This window comes from Drosophila elegans, unplaced genomic scaffold, assembly GCF_018152505.1.
Source record: "Drosophila elegans isolate 14027-0461.03 unplaced genomic scaffold, ASM1815250v1 contig_476, whole genome shotgun sequence".
NCBI classification, from domain to species: Eukaryota; Metazoa; Arthropoda; class Insecta; order Diptera; family Drosophilidae; genus Drosophila; species Drosophila elegans.
The window spans coordinates 8,699,252-8,722,846 of NW_024545863.1; the positions used below are offsets into that span (position 1 = coordinate 8,699,252).

General features: G+C 38.9%; 1 protein-coding gene across 8 annotated transcripts in view; it reads right to left on the minus strand.

The window, feature by feature from the left end:
• The window catches only part of LOC108135856 (homeobox protein homothorax), a 103,626-nt gene extending 88,900 nt beyond the window's left edge, over nt 1–14,726 (minus strand). For 4 of the 8 annotated variants that reach the window (XM_041709745.1, XM_017256753.2, XM_017256751.2 and 1 more), the window contains exons 1-3: nt 14,373–14,725; nt 6,226–6,506; nt 3,868–4,009 (exon numbers count right to left, since the gene is read on the minus strand). In XM_041709745.1, coding sequence (XP_041565679.1) covers nt 3,868–4,009; nt 6,226–6,506; nt 14,373–14,387 — 438 coding nt within the window. In that variant the 5' untranslated portion in view covers nt 14,388–14,725. Of the gene's footprint in view, nt 1–3,867; nt 4,010–6,225; nt 6,507–14,372 lie in introns of all 8 variants that reach the window. The other 4 variants (XM_017256750.2, XM_017256752.2, XM_017256754.2 and 1 more) reach the window with 4 other exon arrangements.
• Nucleotides 14,727–23,595: the final 8,869 nt, after the last annotated feature.

The following is a 23,595-nucleotide window of genomic DNA, read 5'->3' on the forward strand; positions in this document are numbered from 1 at the left end:
TAAATAAAGGCACCGCGAAAGAGTGAAATATTTCCGAAAGAGATGACAAGAGAAAACCATTTCCATACACAAGAAGAAGGAATCCGATCATAAATCCATATTGATCTTAGGTCTATTTCCTATTTCTGATACGAGAATTTTACCATTAGATAGCCAGTTCAAATGGGTGTATTTTGTATGCGTAGACTATCATTTGTGGCTCTATTTCTTGGGCCAGCGCAAATTGATGGGACACCCTAATGGTTAAACAGACATTATGTATCCAGCAGATACACATACTATTCCGTGGCATATATAGAGCTGTTAAAAAGGGTCAAACTACTGAACAAATATTGAAAGTCATTCCGGGCAGCAGCAGCCCGAAAATGTTGCCATAATCCAAACACAAACTCGGAATGAGATGGGTATAGAAACGGAGAGAGACAGAGGGAGACAGCGATATGCAGGCAGTTAACTAAATAATCACATTTAAAAGGCGCCAAGTGGTTCCATAAACAAATATTTGAGGGAATTTGGAACGCATCTTGTCTGCTGGCTGCTAATGGATTGTGGCTCGTATGCAACTGTTAAGTAAATAATCTTGGAAAATCCACCCCGCGTCCGGTTTTCGCCCCCCCTAATTCCCCGCTGCTATGCCAAATCAATTCACGCTGTGCAATTGCGGCAATCAACATCAACAACATCTACAGTATGAATGCAACGCAATTCCAAAAAATTAAAGAACTTTCAACCCCCTGCCACTCCCCTTGATTTTTTGTGGAAACAGTTGCGTCTGCGCGCTTTTGCTCATTTCGCAGTTTGGCTAAAAAATAAAAGAAAAAATAAATAAAAATAACAGAGGGATTCTTTTGATTGTTCTGCCCAAGAAATTCAAAACCCGCTAAGGGTTGTGCGATCGCACAAAACCAAAAGAACAATGCTTTAATAATATAACTAGAAAGGGGGAGAGGGTGAGGAAGAGGGCCGCAGAGCGAGAGAGATTAAAAAGGTACCAAATTCCAAATAAAAAGGTAAAGGTTTCTGTATTTTTTTTATCATTAAAAGAACAAAACAACGAACGGAGAGTAGAGGCAGGGAATATTGCACAAAAGAGATTAAGTTCCTTTTCTTTTTCTTGGGCCCCGAGAAACGGAGAAACGCAAATGCGTAGAGGAGAAAGGAGACGGCGGGACTACGGGACGAGCAGAGATATCTCTCCTACAGAGATCCCTCGGCAAAGTGAACATTCCAGCGAGGCTGTGGCCCTGGCTTCCCTGTGCTCCTGCTGCTGGCTGACAATACAAACACAAATGCGACGCGTAACCTTTCATACCTGATTATGAACCATCCTCCTGCGTTTCGGACGAAATCAGAAAATGCAATTTACGAAACAAAAAAACCGGGGAGGGCCAACGAGAAATGCGGAGGGGGACTGGAAAAAGGTAAGCCAGTAAATTGCCTTTTGTAGGGAAAACCCAATCCAGAGAAAACCGAAAAACACCGAAACATTGATTGGCATTAGGATTTAACCTGTTCGGTTTCGGTTAGAACTCTCTGTTACCTGCTTCTTTTTTTTTTGTTTTTTGGTCAGCTTGAAATGTTGTGACAGTTGTTAGGCAGCCAAACAAATGTCAAGGACGGACAGCCAGAGGCACTTCATTAATCTTCTCGGATCTTCCTAGCTGCAACATGCAACGTGCAACAAATCAACTCATCGCATGTCCAAACTATTAGCGAAATGTCAGGAAACAAGCTTATTTCCATTTAACATTACTTAAATTGAAATTATAAAATTATCTGCACATTTAGACGATGCTGTGCCTTTGTCTCATTTGGGGATCCGCAACAAAGAAATGATCAGACAACGAACTTTTGCTGGGCATTTTATTTTTATATATACATATGTGCGCGCACTTCTCTTATACTTTTTGTGGTCTTTATTTTTTTGTTCGTCATTTGCATCACATGTTGCTGGTTTTAAAGAGAAATTATAAAGCGTTTCCTTAGCTGCATCATTAGCAGCGCCAACACCAAAAGTCGCCTAACTATGCTCGCCATCAAGAAGAGCATCTTTCGTGAGGAGATCGGGAGCGGAGATCGGGAATCGGAAAGTAAGGAAAATAAGGAAAATATCACCCTGCCGCTGGCGTTGGCGTGGCGCATTTTACGCAGTTGCTTAGTCCAAATTAAAGTGAATATATATAGCATAGCGAGAGAGTGCCAACGAAGAGATATATCTATGCAATCTATCTATATAAAATGCATCGGCGTCATCAGCGGCAGTAGCAGCAGCAGCAACAACAACTGCGGGAACAGCAACTACGAGGCAAAGTAAAAAAGTGCCAATGCCTTATTTTTAGCCCCTCTTCTGGGGCGAAGAAAACGACGCTCTCTGCTCCTCTGCTCGTTTGTTAAAATTCGATGGGCGAATGACATTTTTGAGTTATTTTTGTCAGCCCGACAACGACGAAAACAACCACGAAAACAACGACAGGCAAAGAACTCAGCCAAACTATACTGAACTCGAGGCGAGCCGAAATAAAAACGAAATGTAAGCGACAACTTAGTTGTTGACGTTCGGTTCGGTGAATGATCAACAAATGTCAACTACGAGATGGTATCATTGCAGATCGACTTGCAGAATCCCGAGACGTTCTTTTCATTATCTTTCATTGGTTAAAGAAGGCTTGGTATTACCATTATTGGGGAAGTCAAATGTCTCATTACAATAACTTCTTTAAGCTCTTACATATTTAGAACTTATTTTCCTAAAATTTACGATTTCTCATAGTATTCCTATAGTTTTTTTTTTTGACATTATAAAAACTCTCATCTTTAAGTTTTAATTTGTTCGAAGGCGTTGCCAGATCCCCAGAATGCCTCAACTTTATGTGACATTTCATTGACAATCTGACAAAAGTCTATCAAAATCTCACCCAGCCCAAAACACAAAAAGACGGACGACGGATGGAGCATCTTGATAAATGTGGCTCGACTTTGAGATGGTGTTGGACTGTTGTTTAATGTTGTTCTTGCGGTTCCTGTTGTTGTTGCTGGTTTTATTGCCCATAGCAGGGGCCTGTCAAAATTCCAAATGGACCATAAATAAGAACATCATTTTTATAATATTCAACTGGGGGCGTCGGTTGTTGCAGTTGTTGTTTGCCAAAAATGTCGCAGAGCGTGGAATGGAGCCATAAGTTCTGTTTTGGCATCATCATCATTATTTGGATTCTGCGCGTCTACTGTTTCAAATGCGATCTTCACTGACTCATAAAAATAGCTGCCGGACGAAAATGGGGAGCAGGATGTGGAGAAGCAGCAGCAGCAGCAGCAGCTACTTGCAACATTATAATTTGTATGTTAAAACATCGTAAATTATCCAAATGTCAGTGTGTGGCAGAGTATCTTCAGTATCGGTTTTATGAACTCTAAAAAGGGGGCGCTAAACGGGGCGTGGACGCGGCCGGGGAGGAAGTGTCAAGTGTGGGCAGCGCCATTCTGGGAGTCACATCGCATATTTGTGACATATGGCAGCAAGACATTGTTGTTGTTGCCGCGGGAATGCTGTTGTCAGCGGGGACTGTAATTAAGTGCAGACTGCCCCGCTCATTGAGATGAAGAGAATCGATCCTCAACGATCCTCGGGGCAATGTAATCCGATCATTTAGCGGCCTGCTTCGTTAAGTTCGTGTGCCGCGATTTCCCTGTTGTTTTTATTTTTATTTATATTTATTTAGTGGCCACATGTGGGCCATGTGTTCCCATCGAGGCGAGGGATGCCCAAAGATATAGGATAGATATACGCTCTTTTCCCCACACCGCATACAGGAATCGTCTCCAATTACCACCATCGATGGCACCGAAAGCTGGGGCCATTATTCTTACCTGTTTACTGAACATTGCAATATCCTCGTTGAACGATTCCGACGAACAGACATCGCCACCTTGCACCCCGGGCTCCCTCGGCGTACATGTGGCCAATTCGCACTTCTCAAAGATCAGCGCCAAAAGCGGGAATAGCGGATGTCTGCAACGAGAATGGCACAATAAATACATAATACATCAGTTGTTGGTCAAATTTCAGGACATTTCCTGCCCTACAAAATGCAAATTAGCAGCTGCCTTTCGATCTCTATATTTATAGCTCCCTGGTTGGCAAAAATGAAAATCTTGAAAGTGGTAATAAATGTATACATTAACTGTTAAATAAATAAACAAATAGGCAAACAAAGAACAATTTAGTTCTTTTGGCAGTTTTTTATTTTAATTTTTGTTAGCTTTATATACATGCTCACTTTTAACCAAATGTTTTAGACACTTCCCTCTTAATTTTTTTTCTGGATTCCCCTACAAAGCCAGGATATTTCCTGACCAGCAAAATGCAAATGAGCAGCTGCCTTTCCCATCTGCAACTGTATTTGTTTCTGTATTTGTATCTGTATCTTAGCCTTTATACACATATAAATAATCCCTCTCTTCATGCTGACGGATTAGTTCAACAACTCAACATGATTTGACCATTTTTTTTCTTCATTCCAGGAGTAGTTTTTTCCTGCCTAATTTCTCAATTTCGGTGTAGTTTTTTTTTTTTTTTTTTTGCTGTTCACGCACAAATTGCACCTGAACAAAATTAGGCGGGACCCCTGACCAGAAAAAGAACCCATTAGATGGCACAAAAACCGACCGAAAGAGGGGGTGTCGACCTGCGCTTAACAAACTATTAATAAGAGTCCGAGTCCGAGTCCGAGTCGGAGTTTCAGCCTTTTACAGTTGAGTGCGTTTTTGGCCTGGGTCTGGGATCAGGAGTAGAGCAGCAAATAAAGAAAAAAGGCTAAAATAAAACCGCCTGATACTCATTTATGATGACCAGGCAAAAAGAGCAGCTGAAGAAGGTGTTAAACAGAGAGCTCTTTCCCTTTGTATTGCCTCTTCCATAAATTCAATTTGAATTTTGGGAAAAAGGTGCCAAAAAAATAATAATAATCATAATGGCAGGTGCTCAATGAAGTCATAATCATCGTGTTTGAGCAGACACTCGAGACAGGGACAATCATCAAACAGTCATCAAACAGCTGATTGAAGTCCTCGTAAGTCATTCATGAAATTCCCTTTTAAAGCAAATATTTGCACAATATATGCAGCGGAAAAAAGTGGGCAAACAGGCATTTCAGGCACTCAGACAGCTGGCAAAACAGTTGCAACACATGAAAATTGCCAGGACACGCAATGACATAAAAAGGTACGATCGGGTTAGAAAAAAACGCAAAAAGTCATAAGAAAGATACAAAAACCAAACAGAGAAGAAACCACAATTTTGGCAAATTATCACCCGAACCGCAGAGCGAGAAACTGCACCTCATTTTCGATGGTTGGTTGGTTGGCTGGTTGGTTGTTTGGTTGGTTGGCTGGTTTTTGGACTCCCTAATGCCTAAGCACGTTCATGTTCCGTGTCCGTCACTAAACACCTGACACACCCCCAAGATAGAATTTGAAAAAGCGGACATATTTGTGTGAGTTTTAGCCGTAAAGGCAAACCCATAATTTTGTATTTTGCGCAAAACGCATGAGGATCACGCCCATTTGTCCCTACACAAAAAAAAAAGGATCGTGTTCTTGTGGATAACTTCTTCCCTTTCGATAAGTTACGCGTGCGTAAAAACGATGTCGACTCCCTTGATAAGTTGAAAACAGGTGGCGAATTGGGTTGGACCATCGAGAACATGCCAAAAATTATAAATCGATAATGGGACAAGCCTTTGAAATGAGTTCGAATATTGATTAAATGCAGACGTTTTAATACTGATTATGCATTAATAGAGGCAATTCCTTTTTTTTCAATTTGCATATATTTTTTAATTTACTGTCACTCACAAAAAATGATTATGTATATAAAAACATCACCTAATATGTTCCTGTTGATAACTTCTAACATCTTGTATATTTTTATGACTATTAAGCTTTGAAATTTCTTAAGTAATTATTCACTGCAAAATATATATTCAATGATCATTAAATGAGCTTCAAGTGTTCATTGAGCATATATTTCAGAATTAAATCAGTGACAACTTGACAGCAATCGAAAAAGGCTAGCTTTCTAAAATCGTTTTCCACATTCCAAATTCTTCATTCATTACTTGTTTCTAATCTGAATCTGACAAAACAAGATCATCTTGGGTCATTCGAACTATGTACGAACAGGGCTGTCACCTCTGTTGATTTCCATTAGTTCTGCCATGTACTTACTCATAAATCGCATCCTTATCACGTTTGTGTACTTCAGGGATAGCGCCCATTAGGTGATTACCGACCGGCGATACATGACTAGGTGTTCCATGACCCCCGGCCCCCGAATGGTAGCCGTGCATGCCCACTGTGGCCGCCGCCGCCGCTGCGTGCGTCATGTGCGGAGAGTGGTGCGAGGGGAGGCCCTGCAGGCCTGGCGGCCGGTGACCGGCGTGTGGATCGTACATGGCCGCTGCGGCGGCTCCGGAGTCCATGCCGTAGCCGTGTAGGCCATCGTCATACTGGAAGGTCCAAGAAGAGCAAAATCGTACATTAGTGGGATATTGAAAGATGCATAAGAAAAAATATCCAACCAAAACTGCTATATATTGGGTTAACGCTAGTCTTGTTTATATTATCATTTTATATTAGTGATTCTTTTATTAAATTTTATATAAAAAATTAGTGCAGTGTTGGTTGTATTTTATTATATTTCAAGGGAATCCTAAGAGTGTTGATTCCTTAAGTAAATAAGTTAATATGTAGAAGTTACTTATTACTAGAGGAAATATACCATTTCTAAGCCAAAAATTTCAAAGCTTTAACATTTTGCCTAATTTCAGACCTATTGTTTTTTTTTCTTAGTGCAGTCAAATTAGCGGCGACATGAAATCTTTTTTAAACACACACATTTAGATACATTTTCTACATTAAAGACTCTCAGCCAGCAAAAAAAAATGAAGAACATGCCGATAAAAAAAAAATACAAACCCCAGCAAAAACTGACGACCTTGTGATTACTTTGCCGCTGCTTCGACATTATATGGATATATACTCGTTCATTTGCCAACCCATACAGTTGCGCTCCTATACATTTCGGTTACCTTACTTTGTCTCGGCGCTCGTCTTTTCTTTCAACGTTTTTTGCATATTAATTAAGCGCCAAAAGCAGCAGACAATTTTGAATATTATCAGTTAATCTGTCCAAGCATTTCGAGTGTGTGTTTGTTCTCTATCTCCGGCCAAAGTTGTACAACATTTTGTGAAGCCGCGCAATTGCAAACAGGTTTGTGTGCAACGCCAACAACAATGGTAGTAATAATAACACCAAACCAACTGAGAAATGATTTTTCTTATATATTTTTTTCTTTTCCAACAAAAGTTCAACTGGCGGCCAAGTGTGCGAGTGTGTGCAAGTATCTGTGTGCGAGATTTTTATCATTTGTACTCAAGTGGCGTCGGCTGAAGATACACTTCTCCTCTCCGTTTCACACTGCATAATTTGAGGGAACACGAAGAAGTTGACAAAAAGATTTTTGTGCAGCGACAAGAGATGATGGTTGGGTCCCCCCTTTTTCCCACTTTTCCCCACCGCTCAAGTTGAGGTTGATTTTTTATCAGCCTGGAAAAATCTTTGACACTAAATGAGCAATTGACTTGCCGTAAGAGAGTTGAAGTGCGAAAAGGGGGCTGCAGTTCGTTTGTGTTTTGGCGAAAATGTCAAGGATTTGCAGCTGGGAAGGAAGAGACAGAGACAGAGAAAGAGTATCTGTATCTGTATCTATACTTTGAAATAGTGCAGCGCGACTCATATGGCAGCTGCTTTTCAAATCGCAGGTGGCTCGAAAACAAAAAAAAAATAAGCGAAGGCAGAGTGGCAGGGAAAGAGCTTCTGCGACGATTGTCAACCTTTGAGGTTGGCAATCCTTGAGATACACACCAGAGATTAGTTTAGTGAGGCGGTCGTGCTGCCTCCGTTTTGGTGTTGTTGGCTGTGTGCACATGCACGAGATACAAACTCATAGATACTACCTACCGACTTGTCCGGGTTAGTCAGTTCGTTTTGGCTTGGTTTTCGGTTCGCTGGGGTTCAGTTCATGGCTGTTAAACTATAAAGTTGTTATGCTAATTTTAGTGTTGGTGGCAGCGGCAGTCGAACGCTGCTTTTTTGTTTCGATTTCTTGGCGTTCGGTTCGGTTTGGTATGATTTTGGTTTGGTTCGTTCGTTTAGAAATGAGGAAATTGTGGAGCAAAAGCCTCGCCAACAAAGAGATCTTGAAAATTACCACAATTTGTACTTGTACATAAGTAATGTGGGAATTTGAGCCGCCGCCGCGAAGAGGAGCTCAGAAACAAAACAAAAAAAATCTAAAAGAAAACACAATGAGGGGTATAAATCGAACAGGCAAATACACTTAGGTTTCGGTTTTGCGTTTGGTACAACTCCCCGAACCATTTGGGCCAACTTTGATTGATGATCTCGGGTCGGCTCTCCCTATCTCCCTCGCTCTTTGTCCCTGTCCCTGTCCCCTGTCCCCCGTATTTTTCCCCATTTTTTCTCTTTTGATTATTGTTTAGTGACCAAGCCATTGACCTTGTTGAATGGAAAAGCTCTCGGCCAAGCGGATCAATATAAGCCAACCAACCACCAAACAGTCGAGGCCCATGGTCTGATTTTGACAAGTTCAGCGTCGAAAATCCTTCAAAAATTTATGACGCCCCCATGGCAGCACCACCACCAGCAACAGCAACAGCAAACATAACAAAATGTGGGTGGTGGTGCTCAAAACTGTCAGTGACAGGCGCTGAAGGAGCTACGATTTTGTTTTTATTTTTGGAGCAGCCTTTTTCCGGAGGAGTTGCGTTTTCCAGCTCTTGTCCCAGTTGCTGTCTGTCTGTCTGTCTGTGTGTTTGTGATTTTTGGTATGTTTTTGTCGTGTTTGGGCCACATTAAGTCATTGCTAAAGCCAGCCTACAACCAACTATGCAGCAACAACTCAATTGTACTTTTCAGGCACCGCTTTAATATGTAGATTCTTGCTTTTAGTAGAGCCTTATTTGGCTGCAAAGAAATTTAATATTCTTTTCAAAGAAATTAAGCTAAAACGTACCATATGAATCTATGAGAATAAGTATGTTATGGAAAAAATAATTCATGTCACACAATAAAAACAATTTTCCATTAATAAATGCCATTTATAAATTTCAAAAATATTAAACAAAACTTACATTCATATATACACAAATTGCCAATGGATTAAAAGTTTTAAAATTGAAATTCAGGTATGTGTTGCGCTTTAAGCTGAATGCCCAAAATGAAGCACCGAAATCCTGCGTGAACTTGAAACTGAAAATGTTGCCCAAACGAAACACCGGAAATAGCCGCACAGCAAGGACATTTTATCGTTGGTGGCCCGTTCGGCCGTTAGCAAAGGGGTAAATGGGTGGGTGGGCTTTATCTGGCGACGCCTAAAACTGACCAAAGGCCAGACGCCAGCGGCTATGGCAGTGGCAGCGGCAGAAGAGTTATGAGTGCAAAAATGCAGCCAGACTAAAATGCGAGACAGAGATGGAGGAGCGTGTGTGTGCTGGTGTTTTAGCCAAAATGGTGACAATGGCCGCCATTACACATAGTCGCAGTCGAATAGTCAGTCCACCATCCACTTTCCCCGCGTGGAGGCCTCAATTTATTTGTTGTACAACCGACTTCGTTTATCGATTTCTTGCGTTCTTTCGCCCCTCAACACTTTTGCTTTTCGACTTTTCTATTTATTGTATTTTTGTATTTTCATACCCCGAATAATACAAAAACAAAGAACTTCTTAATTGCGCTGGCGCGGTCGAAGGCCTAATCAAAATTAATTGTTTATCATGTTCTATTTGAATTTCTTTCCATTTCTTCTGTATTTCTCTATAATTCTTTCCCCTTTTTTTCTGGGGCTTTGGCTTTGCTTAATTAGCGGACGAACCGCTGTTGTAGGTGTGTCCCTCTGCCACGCCTCCTTCCCCCGATGAAAAAAGTCACGCCCAGCTTTTTGGCGGCCTCAAAAGTTTTATTTGGTGTTAGACAATTAATTTTTGTTGCGTGCCTGGGTGTTATTTTAATTTACAGTTGCAGCATTGCCAAGAAAACTCCAAACACGCTTCATCCTAGGCGATATTATTAAATTTTATTGCTTATAATAACAATATTATCGAGCAGGCAAACATCAAACGTTGACGGCAGTTTGACAACAGTCGAAAACGTGCGCTAATTTTTGTTTCTTTTCTATCATTTAATTTATATCTAAAAACAAATACTTAACACAAGCGAAAAAATAAAACACTGAAATATATGCATAAATTTAAAGCAGAAAAATTAGATGCTCGGTAGCCAAATTGAAAGCGACCAAAGGGAAAAAAATATAAATGAATTCTTTGGCGTTTTAACATTTATCAAAAATCAACAACAAATGACGTCAGTCCGTGGCATTTATTAAATTAAAATGAGCCCCAAACTCGCGGACAAAAAACTGGCAGATGATTAACAAAACACCGACTGAGCCGGACAACAGCAACAAAATTTGTCGAAAAAGGTAAATTCAAATTTTGTGTGTACAAGCAATAAAAATATCGTATCAAAAATAAATCGAAAGAAAATGAATTTAAAATATATTTTTAGCTTTTTTCTGGGAATTTAAAGAGCAAAGAAAGCGAAGACAATTTAATTGCCGAAATTTAACGCAAATGTTTTAAATTTGAATTGACGGGAAATGGTAGAAAATGCAGTATAACAAGCAAATCAAATATATATGTATATAAAATAGCAAATGTATGAAACTTTTAAATGGAACTCAACTAAAAAAATGTTCTGGTTTTATTGAAAATTATTTATCTTTTTAATGCTATACAAACAAAAGAAAATACACTCCAAGTTATTGGCGCATCACTTCAAATTAACTCTATTTAACAAATCCCGCTTCTACAATCATTTAATTAAATTGCTCTGAGCCGAGGACTTGGCCAACTTTCCAAACAAAATTCCTAGCGGAAAGAAACAAAAGTCTTTTGGAGTTGCCATTTTTGCCGACGTCTTCTGGCCGGGGCCAAAAGTTACTCAAAAATACGAAAATAAATTGCGTGCTGATGGCTCATTTAATTTAATGAGCGGCGTGCAACTTGTCTAAATGATTTTTCCTCTACTTTACAACACATTTTTTCTTCACATTTTGTGTGTACACTTTTGCCTCCACAATTCTCTGTATTTATTTCGTTTTGCCCCGCACGGAGGCACTTTTTCATCGATGGATCTCTCCCTGAAAGAGTTTTCTACCAAAAACAGTAATTCCATGTTATTCGATGAATATTAGCGAAACACTTTGACTTAATATTGGGGAAATTACACCAACGAAAAGAGGCAGATTATTTAAAAAACTTTTAAGCGTAAATGCAAAAAGAAATGAAACTAATGAAAACACTTCCAACGGCAGCTAGCGACCTCGTCAAACTTGGCAACTATGTGTAGTATGGAGGAAAATAAAAATAATAATACTACTATGGCTATAACAGCAAAAGCAACAACTATAGCACCAGCAGGCACCGACCCAAGAATCAGGCACGCAATTTGATCATTAAACATGAAGCTCTTTAGCACACGGAAAACAACATCGGGTGAGATGGAGCTGGAGATGGAGATGGGGACGAGGGGCCCCATATAGAGACTTGGGCCCCCCGGTGCCCCTTGCAGAAATATGCATATGTAATTTGTTTATAAATATTCCTCTCAGCCTGATGCGTCCTACTCGCTCAATTTTCGCTGGCATGTGAAGCGTCTGCAGAGCGAATTCTCAACCAAACCCGAGATATATCTGAAATCTCCAGATTATAGATGGGAGCCATGACTCATGCGGGGAATCGCCCACTTAATTAGAAAAGAATTCGCAGCGAAGGTTAGCCGCTACCAAGGCAGTCTGATAAGGATTGGAATATTTCCAATATAATATATTATTGTTTATAACATTAAAATTTATATATAATTCAGAAAACATTATGGACTTTAGAAGCAAAGTTTCTCAACATTTGGAATTGTTTTTTATGGGAAACCATCTCAATCTAAACTGTATTAAAATCCCGTATATATAATAATACACATACAACATGTTTTTGTAATCTATTTCTTAATAGCTTTCCCTCAACAAATAAATGTGGGCTAACAACTAAAACGAATTCCCAATGTTTCCATCAACTTTTGTAAGTGTTGTCGGCCACTAAAGTAAACCTCAACATCGACTGTGGCATTTTCCGCTGCTCCGCTCTCCTTGATCTTTTCTATTTTGATTTTATTTCTACAGCGAACAAAAAGTATTCGAACAAACAGTGGGAGAGGCGCGAGAACGGGCACACGATAGACGAATTATATTTTATGCCACAAATTACGCTGCGGTTAACCTTTAAATTAAAATAACACCAAAACAATTTTTGTGCTGCATTTCGCAGGCGTTTGAAATGGCACACGAACTGATGGCGGCAAGGTGGGCGAGGGGGCAACTGCAGCAGCTGCAATGCACATTTTTATACAAATTGCAATTGCACATTTTTCGTTTTTCGTTTTTTGGTTTTTGTTGTTCGGCCTCTCTTTCTCTTGGTGGCATAAAATAATCAAATTAAATATATATAAAAATGTATGTACATGGGGTGAGAAAAGTACGAGAGAACCCGCGAAAATTGCTTCCCGCCATTTTTCGAAAATTATTGCAGAGTAGTCATGGAAAATGGTAAAAATAAAATTGTAAATAATAAAACCGCGAAGCGGCAGAAACTGAATGGATCGCTCTCGGCCCGCTGGCAATGTGCAATAAAATTATATGCATCAAATGCACACAGACCAACAGACCAACCGACAGACAGACAGACAGACAGAATGCCCGTATATATCTTTTGCCCCGAGTCGAAAAATTCATTTGATGGAATTGAAATGGCGCGATTCGGGAAAAGAGCCGCAGGAGAATTACGAAAGGGGGTTCAGAGAGGTGGATTCGGGACAGAATCGGGTATTAAACCACAAGCGTAAATTTATTCGCCAGTAACACAGGCACACACACACACTACACAAAAATCCCGCGGGCATTTCGTTTTCTTGTTTCTTTTTTTCCTTTCTGTATTTTTATGTTTTTCATTTTGATTTTTGATTTCCCAAAGAGCTCGTCCCACCTTTGGTAACACACACACACACACACACGAGCTCACAACCTCACACACTCGCTAATTGGTAACACACACAGCCATGTTTAAAGTCTTTTTGCTCCGTTAAATAAAAATCAAGTTCACTTCGCATGTCCATGATAATCAATTGATAAAGTCTAACTGCGATTTGGTAATAATATTGAAGAGGCAGAGGGCGGAGACTGCCGGTCACCTGATTAGCATATAATTTATGATCCAGATGGATTGTAAAAAATTATTACTTTGCTTAAACCGAGGCGAGAATTTATGCCTTATAAACGTGATGGAAAATGGTGGAAACATCGGGAGACCTCCAGCAGGGGGCTCTTTGGAGGTGAAGGTCCCAGCGATGTTTATACGAAAATATAATAATTATTTATGGTGCGAAAACGAGTAGTCTACTTGTGAGTTAGAGCAACTGAAACTTGTTTAATACCAAGAGCTATATCAATTATATTTATATTTTTATTTGACTGTGAAATAATATTTTTGCAGATAAAACAACCATCGCCAGTTATTTTAAATGAAATATCTTGCTACTTTTTTCACGTTAGCTAAACTAAAAGAATGCGGATTTTTTTTTATATTTGACTTAACATTTAAAATTATTATGTATCAACAATATCAACCACTTTTCACAGACATTTTATAAAATATAATACTTAAATATACCACAAATAGATTGGATGGCTATAGACTTTGTTAATTACATAAGCTTGTACGAGAAAATAACCCGCATAAATCAAATATGATTTCTTTCCTACTCCATCACACACAACTCACAAATGCTTGGCTAAGTTTCAGCTTGATAGGGCTCTATTAATAAATAAGAGCTGAATTCCCTATTGAATTGATTAAACTGGGGTAAATTAAGAAATTTTGGAGGCCCTATATAAAAAAGAAACTCGAGGTTTTTACTATCCTTTATTTGAATCTGTATATATTATTCTGAATTTGCACTGCTAGTTATAGTAATGACTCAGAAACTGATAAAGAATCTTAATAATAAAGCACAGTCACCTAAAAACTATTTGGGCCGACGGCCTTTTGACTTCCTGACTTGGTATTATCATGATTAAAATACCCTAGTTTTTTACCGTCGCTACTTTTCTTAGGATAACAACACTCTGTGAAGACCTGCCCTTAGGTTTTCTATATAGATTCTGGATTTCTGGGGCTCTACTTACCCTGGGCTGAGCCATTAATGCTCTGGGAGCGACGTCTAACCCGATTTGTGCCACTTTTGGAGTAGAAACAACAAATGGGGGCGCAACACTCAAACCGACGTCCCTCTCCGCCGCTTCACCTGCTTCTTCTTTAGGGGAGCTCTACTGTAGCTGCCGGTGTGGAGTCCCTCTTTTACTTTCCAGTTCTTGGTTTGAGTTTTGGGTAGTTATTTCTGGGGTTTTTATATGTTTTGCACTTTTACATTTATTCGGAAGCTTCTGCTTTTTGAATGCTTTGCTTCTTTATTTGCTTTCTTTTTTTAACACAGGCACATTTGTTTAGATTTTATGTATTATTATTACGTTTGTATACTTGTTGTATTATTATTGTTACGCGCGCGTTTGTTGTTGTTTTTTTAAGCGGGAGATCTGTTTTTGTTTTTGAATGTTTTTTGCTGTTATTTTGTTTTGTTTTGTTTTGTTTTTCTTTTTTTTTGTTATAATAATTATTTACATAGAATTTGTTTGGTTTATAAAAATCGTATACAATTTGTGGTTAGTTGCCGTTGCAGTTTTTGTTGTTGTTCTTGGTATACTCATGTATTGTTGTAGTTGCTGCAACATCATTTGTTGTGTTGTTTAGCATTTGTTGTTGTCATAAATCCATGGCTTTTTCCGTTTTCTTCTCTCTGAGTTTCCTTTGCCTTTTTCCTTGGTTATTTAGTAGTAGTTGTTGTGGTTGCTTGTATTTTGTCGTATACTCTTTTTGCTTTTTTCGTATAATATGCGCACTATTTATCACAGCTGCTTCTACATACTACGTTACTAGAGATGAACAAATTATATTGTTAATATAATGGTGATATATTATGTTGTGTTTTTGCGACGGCAATTTGCGTTTTTGTGCGGGGGGATCGGTTGGATCCCCTCGTTTAAAGAAATTCCCTCAGCGGCCCTCGAATAATAGTATTTTGGGCTTTTCCAATATTTTGCAAATGGGGATTTTGGTTTGTTTTGTTCAATACAAAAAACACACTAAAAAACGTAATGCAACACGAGACGCGATGGAATAACGCGCGCGATTTCCAAGTGTTTATTGTTGTGGTTGTTGTTTGCTGTTGTGATCGATGATGGCTTTTCCCTCGAAAACGCGCGTATAACGGCAATAATAATAATAATAATAATAATAATAAACTTCACCGACGGCAACGCTTTTCGCTTCTTTTTCCGTTAACGACAGAAACGCAACGCAACACAGACACACGTCGTACGCGCTTCGCAGTCAAAAATACACTGTGCGGATGAAAGATATTTCATCGAAAAACCAACCCGCCAGATACGTTTGAATTTCGTTCTACGACGGCCTTAACATTGGCTGTTAGTTAACATTTGGAGAGCGGAGAGCAACAGTGCAGCAACAAAGCAGCGTGCGAGTGAGCAGTGCCGACTGGTTGTCTCGGGCACACATGCAACAATTGTGCCATTAAAACGTTGAGGGCCATAACTCAGGCAGAGTGAGTGAGAGGAGTATATGTGGACATTGATTATGCGCACGCTCCGGCGAATTGCGGGCGGCGAAAGAGAGCGCAGGCGCTCTCACGTCCTGCGACGATGACTGATTTGTTGGTACGCCTCTTCTGTCATCCGCACACAGGCCCACACACTTGTCACTTCTGTCTCCCTCTCTCTATTCGCCTCTTTTTGCGCAATGTTCGCCGCGTTTGAAATTTATTTGGCTTTGGCCAAAAGGAGACGGCTTATGGGTTTTTCGCCTCTGCCGACGTCGACGTCGCTGCCGGCACCGCGATGCGTGGCGTTGAAAATCAGCAAAAACCAATCCCATTTGTTATTTTCGCTTGAGTGAGTGGCAGTTGGCAGCTTGGCTCTCTTTCGCCGCACCTTTACAGGTTGAAAGAGAGAGAGAGCGAGAAAGGGGGCGCTTTTCAGTTGTCCATCAGCTTTCGCTCACTTTTCGCTCTCTTTTGGCATGACACATACGCGAATTGGCAACGCCTTCGAAGAAAAGCGGCAAAAAAAAAGAAGAAGCTTGAAGAAAACAAAGAAGAAGAGACGGCGACGACAAAGCAAAGTTTTCGCTGCAATTTCCTTTTTTGTGACGGCGATCTGGCCACTTTGAAAGGATATGATCCCGACAAAAACAACAAACAGCTGTTTCGCTCTCCCCCTCTCTTTCTCGCATTCTTCACAGGCAACAACAAATAGCGCGGCGATAAATTGCCAAAAAATATTCACTGAAAATTGCATATCCTGTAGAACATTCTGCGCTCCTGTCTGGCGGCAATGTTTTTTTTTTTTTGGTATTTATACCCTTTAAGATGGTATAACAACTTTTAGGAAAATGTAAAATGGCAAGTTCATAAAAAAGTTCATTTAAGTTTTATTAACCAATACAGCCTTAATAAAAACAAAATGTTTTTACATTCTAGATGTTAGCAAAATGAATTGAAATCCAATTTATCAACATTTCTTCAACGTTGTTTTAAAGCACCAAAATAGTTTTCCTGGTCCTTGAAACTATTTTAATCTTACAAAAGAGCTGTATATTTTTAGTCATTTTGTAGATCTAAAGTTTTTTTATTTATCCCACATTAATTTTTTAATTTTACAGTAATTCAGTATTGCGTTAACGATAATCTTTAAGATATTTGTGATTCCAAAAGTCAAAATTAATGGTTTGCATTTCGTAAGTTCAGATCCATCGAATATAAGTAATCGTTTTTATATTTTGCTTGATTTACTTAAATTTTTTTTTAATCTGTCTACTAATTCACTCCTGATACCCTATATTGCTAGAAGCCAGGGTATCCCCATCGTCGTTTTGGTCCCAAAATCCTCGCTGTTGTTGCTGTTTTTGTTGCTGTCGTGTCGTCGTCCTCGTGGCAGTTTAAAAAGCAGTTAACACATATTCCCAGGCAATTTTTCACCAGCGTATTTTTGGCTTGGCGCTGCAGTTGCCATTACGACGAAAGAGAGGGCGATATTGGGGCGGGAAAGAGACGGAGCGCTTTGGCCGCCGTTTTTAGGAAAATGAAAAATAGCCTTGTTTGTTTTCCGACGCTCGCCAAAAGGATTTCCCGTGTCTGTTTTCGCTGGTCAAAAAGATGATGTTGCACTTAATCTGGTTGCCATTTCATCTCTGGCATCTGGGCATATGGGAATCTCGAAGTCCGCCCGATATCTTGGGCCCTATGATATGGGGGTCTGTGTCCTGTCAACACTTTGACAAATTTATGAGACTTTGATTGATTTGCGGTCGCCTTTTTTCGGCTCACAGTTCGCTTTCCTTGGCTTTCTGTTGGCGAACTTTTGTGCGACTTCTGTGGCCAGAAACAAGTAATTTATGTGAAACGAAAATCACATAAAATCGAATCAATTAAATGCAATAAATTAGGCAAAAGCTTTAGTGTGGGAACTGTGGGTCTAATGACCAAATTAAATTCGCGAATCAGCAGATCGATTGATGCGGCGACAAAGTTCAAGGATCCCAATCAAATTATAAATAAATAAAATGTATGTCTTAAAGCAACTAATTTTGCTACTAAGAAATGATAAGAGATTTTTGAATTCTTATTAATCGTTTTTGTTTACTGACTAATATAAACCTAATTCTAATTCAAAGAAACACCTTTTATTTCTTTGAAAAATGATAACAAGAAATAATCAACATTTCTGAGAAAAGCAAATTAGCTTTAATGAATATTTAAATTGAATTGATAATATAAGAGAGTCATAATAAGTTGAAAAATCATTAAGCACAATCAATTACATTGATTACTTTACTTTAAGATATTGAGAAAAATTAACAAAAACAGCATTTCAATTAAATAGGCATATATTAAATCACTATCCTTTGTTTTAGACATTAATAACAATTTTGTGAACTCCTTTCTATAGAAGGGTAAATAACATTTTTTAAAGCTTTATGTATTATAGGGCCCCTAACAGTGCAATCTTATATTTTTGTTTGTGTTTTTTAAAAAGAAATTGCATTTACTAAATCATGAGAATCTAAAATAACAAAAAAAATAATAAGAAAGGGCTAACGGCCCAAAAAAGCTCAAGTATTTCCCCAACTGAAACAAGGCAGGAATTTAATTTAATATTTAGAACTTTGCCAAATTGAAGGGACCATGAAATTTAAATCACCCGAAAAAAGGCAAATAATCAAGGGGCGAAGAAGAGGGGAGGAGAGCGAATTTAGGGGGCTGGGTCTCCACCCACCAAAGGCAAAAAAAAAAGAAATAAAAAGCCGAAAAGGAATCGACTCGGGAAAACCTCAAGGAAAATTGCATTTGGAAACTTCCAATCCCAGACGAGCGAAAGAGAGGGAAGAGTGAGTGGGATGGGGGAGCGGGGACAGCTCTCACCCATACACTCACGCCAAATGGGGGGCAGCCAATATGATTTAAACACTCACACATTTATCCTGTTGCCTTCACCTACAGTGATGTTAAAGCCGGCAGCGACGCCGACTGTGACGTCGACGTCGGCAGAGAAGTGTGTGTTGTGTGCATGACAATTCATCTCTTTCTTATAAACGCAATTTATCAAACGCAAACGACGAGCGACAGCAAAAGATGAAGACGACGACACGATATCAACTTGATGTGGCGCCATCTCGCTCGCTCACTCACTCACTCAAGCAAAAGCCCGAATAAAAAAATGGCACATGAAGAAAAATAGGAGTTGCCGTCGGCGCTCTTCTTCTTCTTCGCTGCAAAAGGAAAAAAAAACAAAAAGTGACTGAAACCGCCATAATCTTGACAGACAAGTGCACGCGCTCTCTTCGCCGCGTTCTTAATGGTTTGTTTTTGTCCGAATTCGCCGGAGAGCAGAGAGTGCCGACAGCGCCAGAGTGGGATAGCCTGCGTTGCATTGCGTTGGAGAGAGAGGCACTATGTGTTTTATGGCAACGCGTTTTACAGCTGTTCTACAGTTTTAGATTCACTCGATGTGTTAAGTTAAACAGTTTTGAGGTCATTGCGGTTTTTCGATTAAGGATTGCATTTTAATTTTAAAAATAATCTTTCGATTTTATTGTTTTGCACTTTGCAAAAATGTCTTACTCCATTTTTGGTTTTACTTTAAGTTTTTGTAATTCAATTTTGTAATTGTACATTAAAATAAAAACTTTTAATTACCTTTAAACTTTTATTGCTTTAACTACACTTTTTTATAGCATTATTAAATGAAATATTTAATTTAGTTTTTATCACTTATTTTGCGCTACAATATATGTTTCTTACGAACGCGCAAACTGGATTATATGATTTTGTTTTGATTTATGTTCCAAGTTTTCGGATTGTCGCAAATTAAAATTTTTATTTCGAAACTCTTATTATCAAATCAAAACAATTTTTTGTTTTAACGCTGAAATTTTCCAGCTTACCTGCATAGTTACCTGTTTCTTCCTTGAAATTCCTTTTGCCTACTAATTTTTTGTGACTTTCAACGCTTGAGAAGGACCATAAAAGGCTTAGGACACTTGTACATAAATCTACCTGATCTATTGCGACTCACACCCTCTACACAGAGAGAAAAATACGATAACTGATGATGGTATTACGTTAAATATAGTTCTATAAAATTGATCGCTTCTTTTCTCTGTGTAGCGAAGGTCTTTCGATTTTTCTTTAGTTTTCCTCGAGTCATCATTCAGCCTACTTTAACTGACCCGAAGAAAAATCGATGGCAAATTTGCTGGTTAAACAAATGTTTAAATGTGCCGGGTCATCCAGGACGATGTCCTTTTGGCATTTTGGGCTGTTGTGCTCTGCTTTTGACAGCCGCCGACAAAAGTGTCAATTCTGTTTCGGCCAGCCGACGGGTCTGTCAACAAACGTGGCCTACACACGCCCACCGCCACCCCGCTAATCTCAAGGACACCGCCGGCAGAGCCTTTGTATTTTGTTTAAATGTAGGTTTCCTTTTTTCGGTGTCTTTTTTATGAGAATTTATTGCAGACAATTAAAAGAGTAAGCATTAAAATATTTGATCAAAATAATCAAATTCTGCTTAAATTGCAAAGTCTTGAATAATAATTTTCTTCTCTATATTGCAATGACAAATTTAAATTATCAATATTTAGAATAAAATAAGTAACTTCATAAAATGAAATTTAGTAATTAGAGCATTTTCTTTACATCTCTTACTGAAATGAAAGCTCTTTTAATCGTCCACTATAAACTTCTAATATCGAATAAAATTTCCGGGTCAAAACTTTCGCCACAAAGTAAATTTCCATTTGATTTGATGTTCCCAACTCACTTACCTGCTCCGTATTTTTGATCATACTTTACCTGCAAGAGAGAGAGAGGAAAATTAAGTTAGAGAAAGGCAGATAGGCCAAGTTGATTTGAGGATAAAGTCAGTAGGGAAAACATTGGGAAATGCAAATGAGCGGAGGCATCGGGGATTAAGATGCACCGAGTCCTTTGTCCGTCCGCCGGCGACCACATGTGTTGGGCACCCCTCCCGAAAATCCTCAGCCCGCTCCCAAGTGACTCATCCCTCTCGGACCGGTGATCTTTTCCTGGCACATTTGTCGGAAAATGTTTTCCCTCTAGCTGCCTTTTGATTGATTGCCTTGGAAAACCACTTGAAACTGTCAAGGGCGCAATCGAGGGGCGGGGAGAATTTTCCGGGGGAGTGAGCCCATCGAAATGAAGTGAAAATCACTTTTATACAGATGGAGGAAATCGTTTTTCTATGAAAAACTACTTAGCGCAAATGGCGGGCGGGGGCCAGAAGATGCATCATGTTAATAACTAAATTAAGGAATGAGATACCACTTCTAGGATTACCAAAGCGACTGCTAAAGAGACTTCAATTCGTCAGGGGAAAATACTTATTTCGATTGAAAAACTATAGTGGACCAAGTAACTGGACTGTAAAATATATTTAACTTATGCTCCATTATTGGAACAAGTTTTTTTTTTTTAACAGAAAAAGAAATACAAATAAAAATTATTCACAAGAAAAATATAGAATACTGTACAATTTTTTTTGATCCAAAGAAGGTTACCTATTTTAAAAGTACAGGTACTTCAAAGTGTCAACTAAGCTGATTATAATCTTATTTGTCGACAAACTACACTTAAATTGATGCCAAGAAAATTGGGAAGAAAATCTTAGCCAGAATGTCATCAAAAAGAAACTTATTAATGTCAAGAAAATCTAATTGAGAAGCGATAGAATGAGGAGCCCGTCTTAGAAAAAGTTCGGCAACGAAAACAACAAGAAACGCACAAAATAAATAAATTTATGTGCATTTCCGTTATTTTTTCGAGGTTTTCTTTCTTGTTGTTTTTTTCCTTGGTTTTTCCTTCCGGCAAAGTAAATAACAAATATTATTATCGCATGACCAACAGCAGCAGAAGCGAAGGAAAAGCAGCCAAAAACAGGGGTCAGTTGCAAGGGAAAGCGGGTGGCAGTGTGGAGTGGGGTGGGCAGCAAAATAATGGTCAGTGGATTGAGATTGGGGGGCTGAATTTTCCAAGGCGTGGCCTTTGGTTGCAATCTGCAAGTGCCAAAAAAAAATCTCAATATGAAATTGAAGAAAACTAACGAAGAAAGATGGTATGCAGGATCCAAATTGCATCAAGAATTTAATAAGAATTTTAATGAAAAAATGTTATTAAAATTATGAAATTGTCAATAAGAAGTAGTTGTTCTTAAAAAATGAACAAATCTTTAAAAAACTAAAAATCACTGGAGTTATATTCATATGTTTAAGACTCGATTTGATAATTTAAGATATATTTAGAAATCAAAGTAAAATTACTAATGTTATGATTATTCTAAGAATCATAGCTCACTTTAGTTCAACCTTTTGATTGTATACTGTAAAAATAAACTTAAATCGTAGCCATGAATGTGGAATGCGATGTAAGAAAGGGGGCAAGAAGCAAGGTTGTCCAGGGGGATTGGAGAACGGAAGCCGCCGTCGATGTTGCTGCTACTGCTGCTGTTGCATGTTGCTGCCGTTGTGCAAACAACAACAGGAGGAAAACAAACACACAACAGCAACACCAGCAACACAGCAACCATATCGACTCAATGAAATTATTAATGGTCAGCACACAAAGATGCAGTTCAGCCGGGGGAAGCGAGAGCAGCACGAGCAGCAACACAGGAGCAACATGAGGAGCCCGGCAGCAACATGAGCTACCCAGGAGCAACTTCGATGTGGTCACCCGAAAATGGAAGAAAGCAGAAAAATCTGCTCCTGGCTGGCCGGCAAATAAATAAATAAATAAACAACAAACTCTAATTAAACGCCGTATCCCCTCTCTCTCGGTCCTCCAGTTTTCTGTGTGTATTTCGATAAGGCAACCTAACCAATTACTCGTAGCCGTGCCCCCACCTCGCTGGGCTCCCTCCTTATCGTGTGGGTCACAGTTTGTGGACTCTTAGCCTCGGAGACCTTTTTGTGGGGTCCTCGGACTCTGGGGCTTGTTAAAAACTTTTTGCCAAAAATTCAATCTGTTCGAGCCGCTGCACAAGCCGAAAAGGAGTAAGCTTTGCAAAGAAGATAAACAAGAACAGAAAAGTGCAACATATTGCAAGGATTCAAGGTCGGGCTAAATAAGCTAAGAGCTTTGGGCAAATCTCACTAATTTAAACATAAATCCCAAGTCCTTGAAACGTCACAACTTCATAAAGTTAGTTAGAAAGTTTAAAATGTTATGGTTTGACAACAATGTAAGTTAAGAAATTATAGTATCTGACTTATGGCAATATGTTAGGGCTAAGAAATAAGATTATAATGCTTAATACCGACTGAGAAACAATAAACAAGCTTACTAAACTTGATTAATATCTTTAAAATATTTATATTTGATAGCAGCTTTAAAATGTGAAGAGGAAATACATGTAATCTATCATATAAATAGTTTTTCAAATGTTTTTACAAATATATATATATACAATATATATTTCTCTAATTTAGAGCTTCACTAAATTTACATAATCCGAAATGCCAAAAGTAGTATAAACAAATTATACGAACAGAGAATCACCCTAAAAATTCATCAACAAATTTTGTATCTCGAATTCAGTCCAATTAGTCAAAATATTCCTGACCCCAGTGACCTTTTTATGCCTTTAGTTAAACATTTTTGGTTCACATTTGGCGACCAACTGGATTGTAGCAATGTTATACTCTTAAATCTTGCGAAATGCCATAAAATACCAAACCAAGGAAATGCTGCCAAACCGGCTG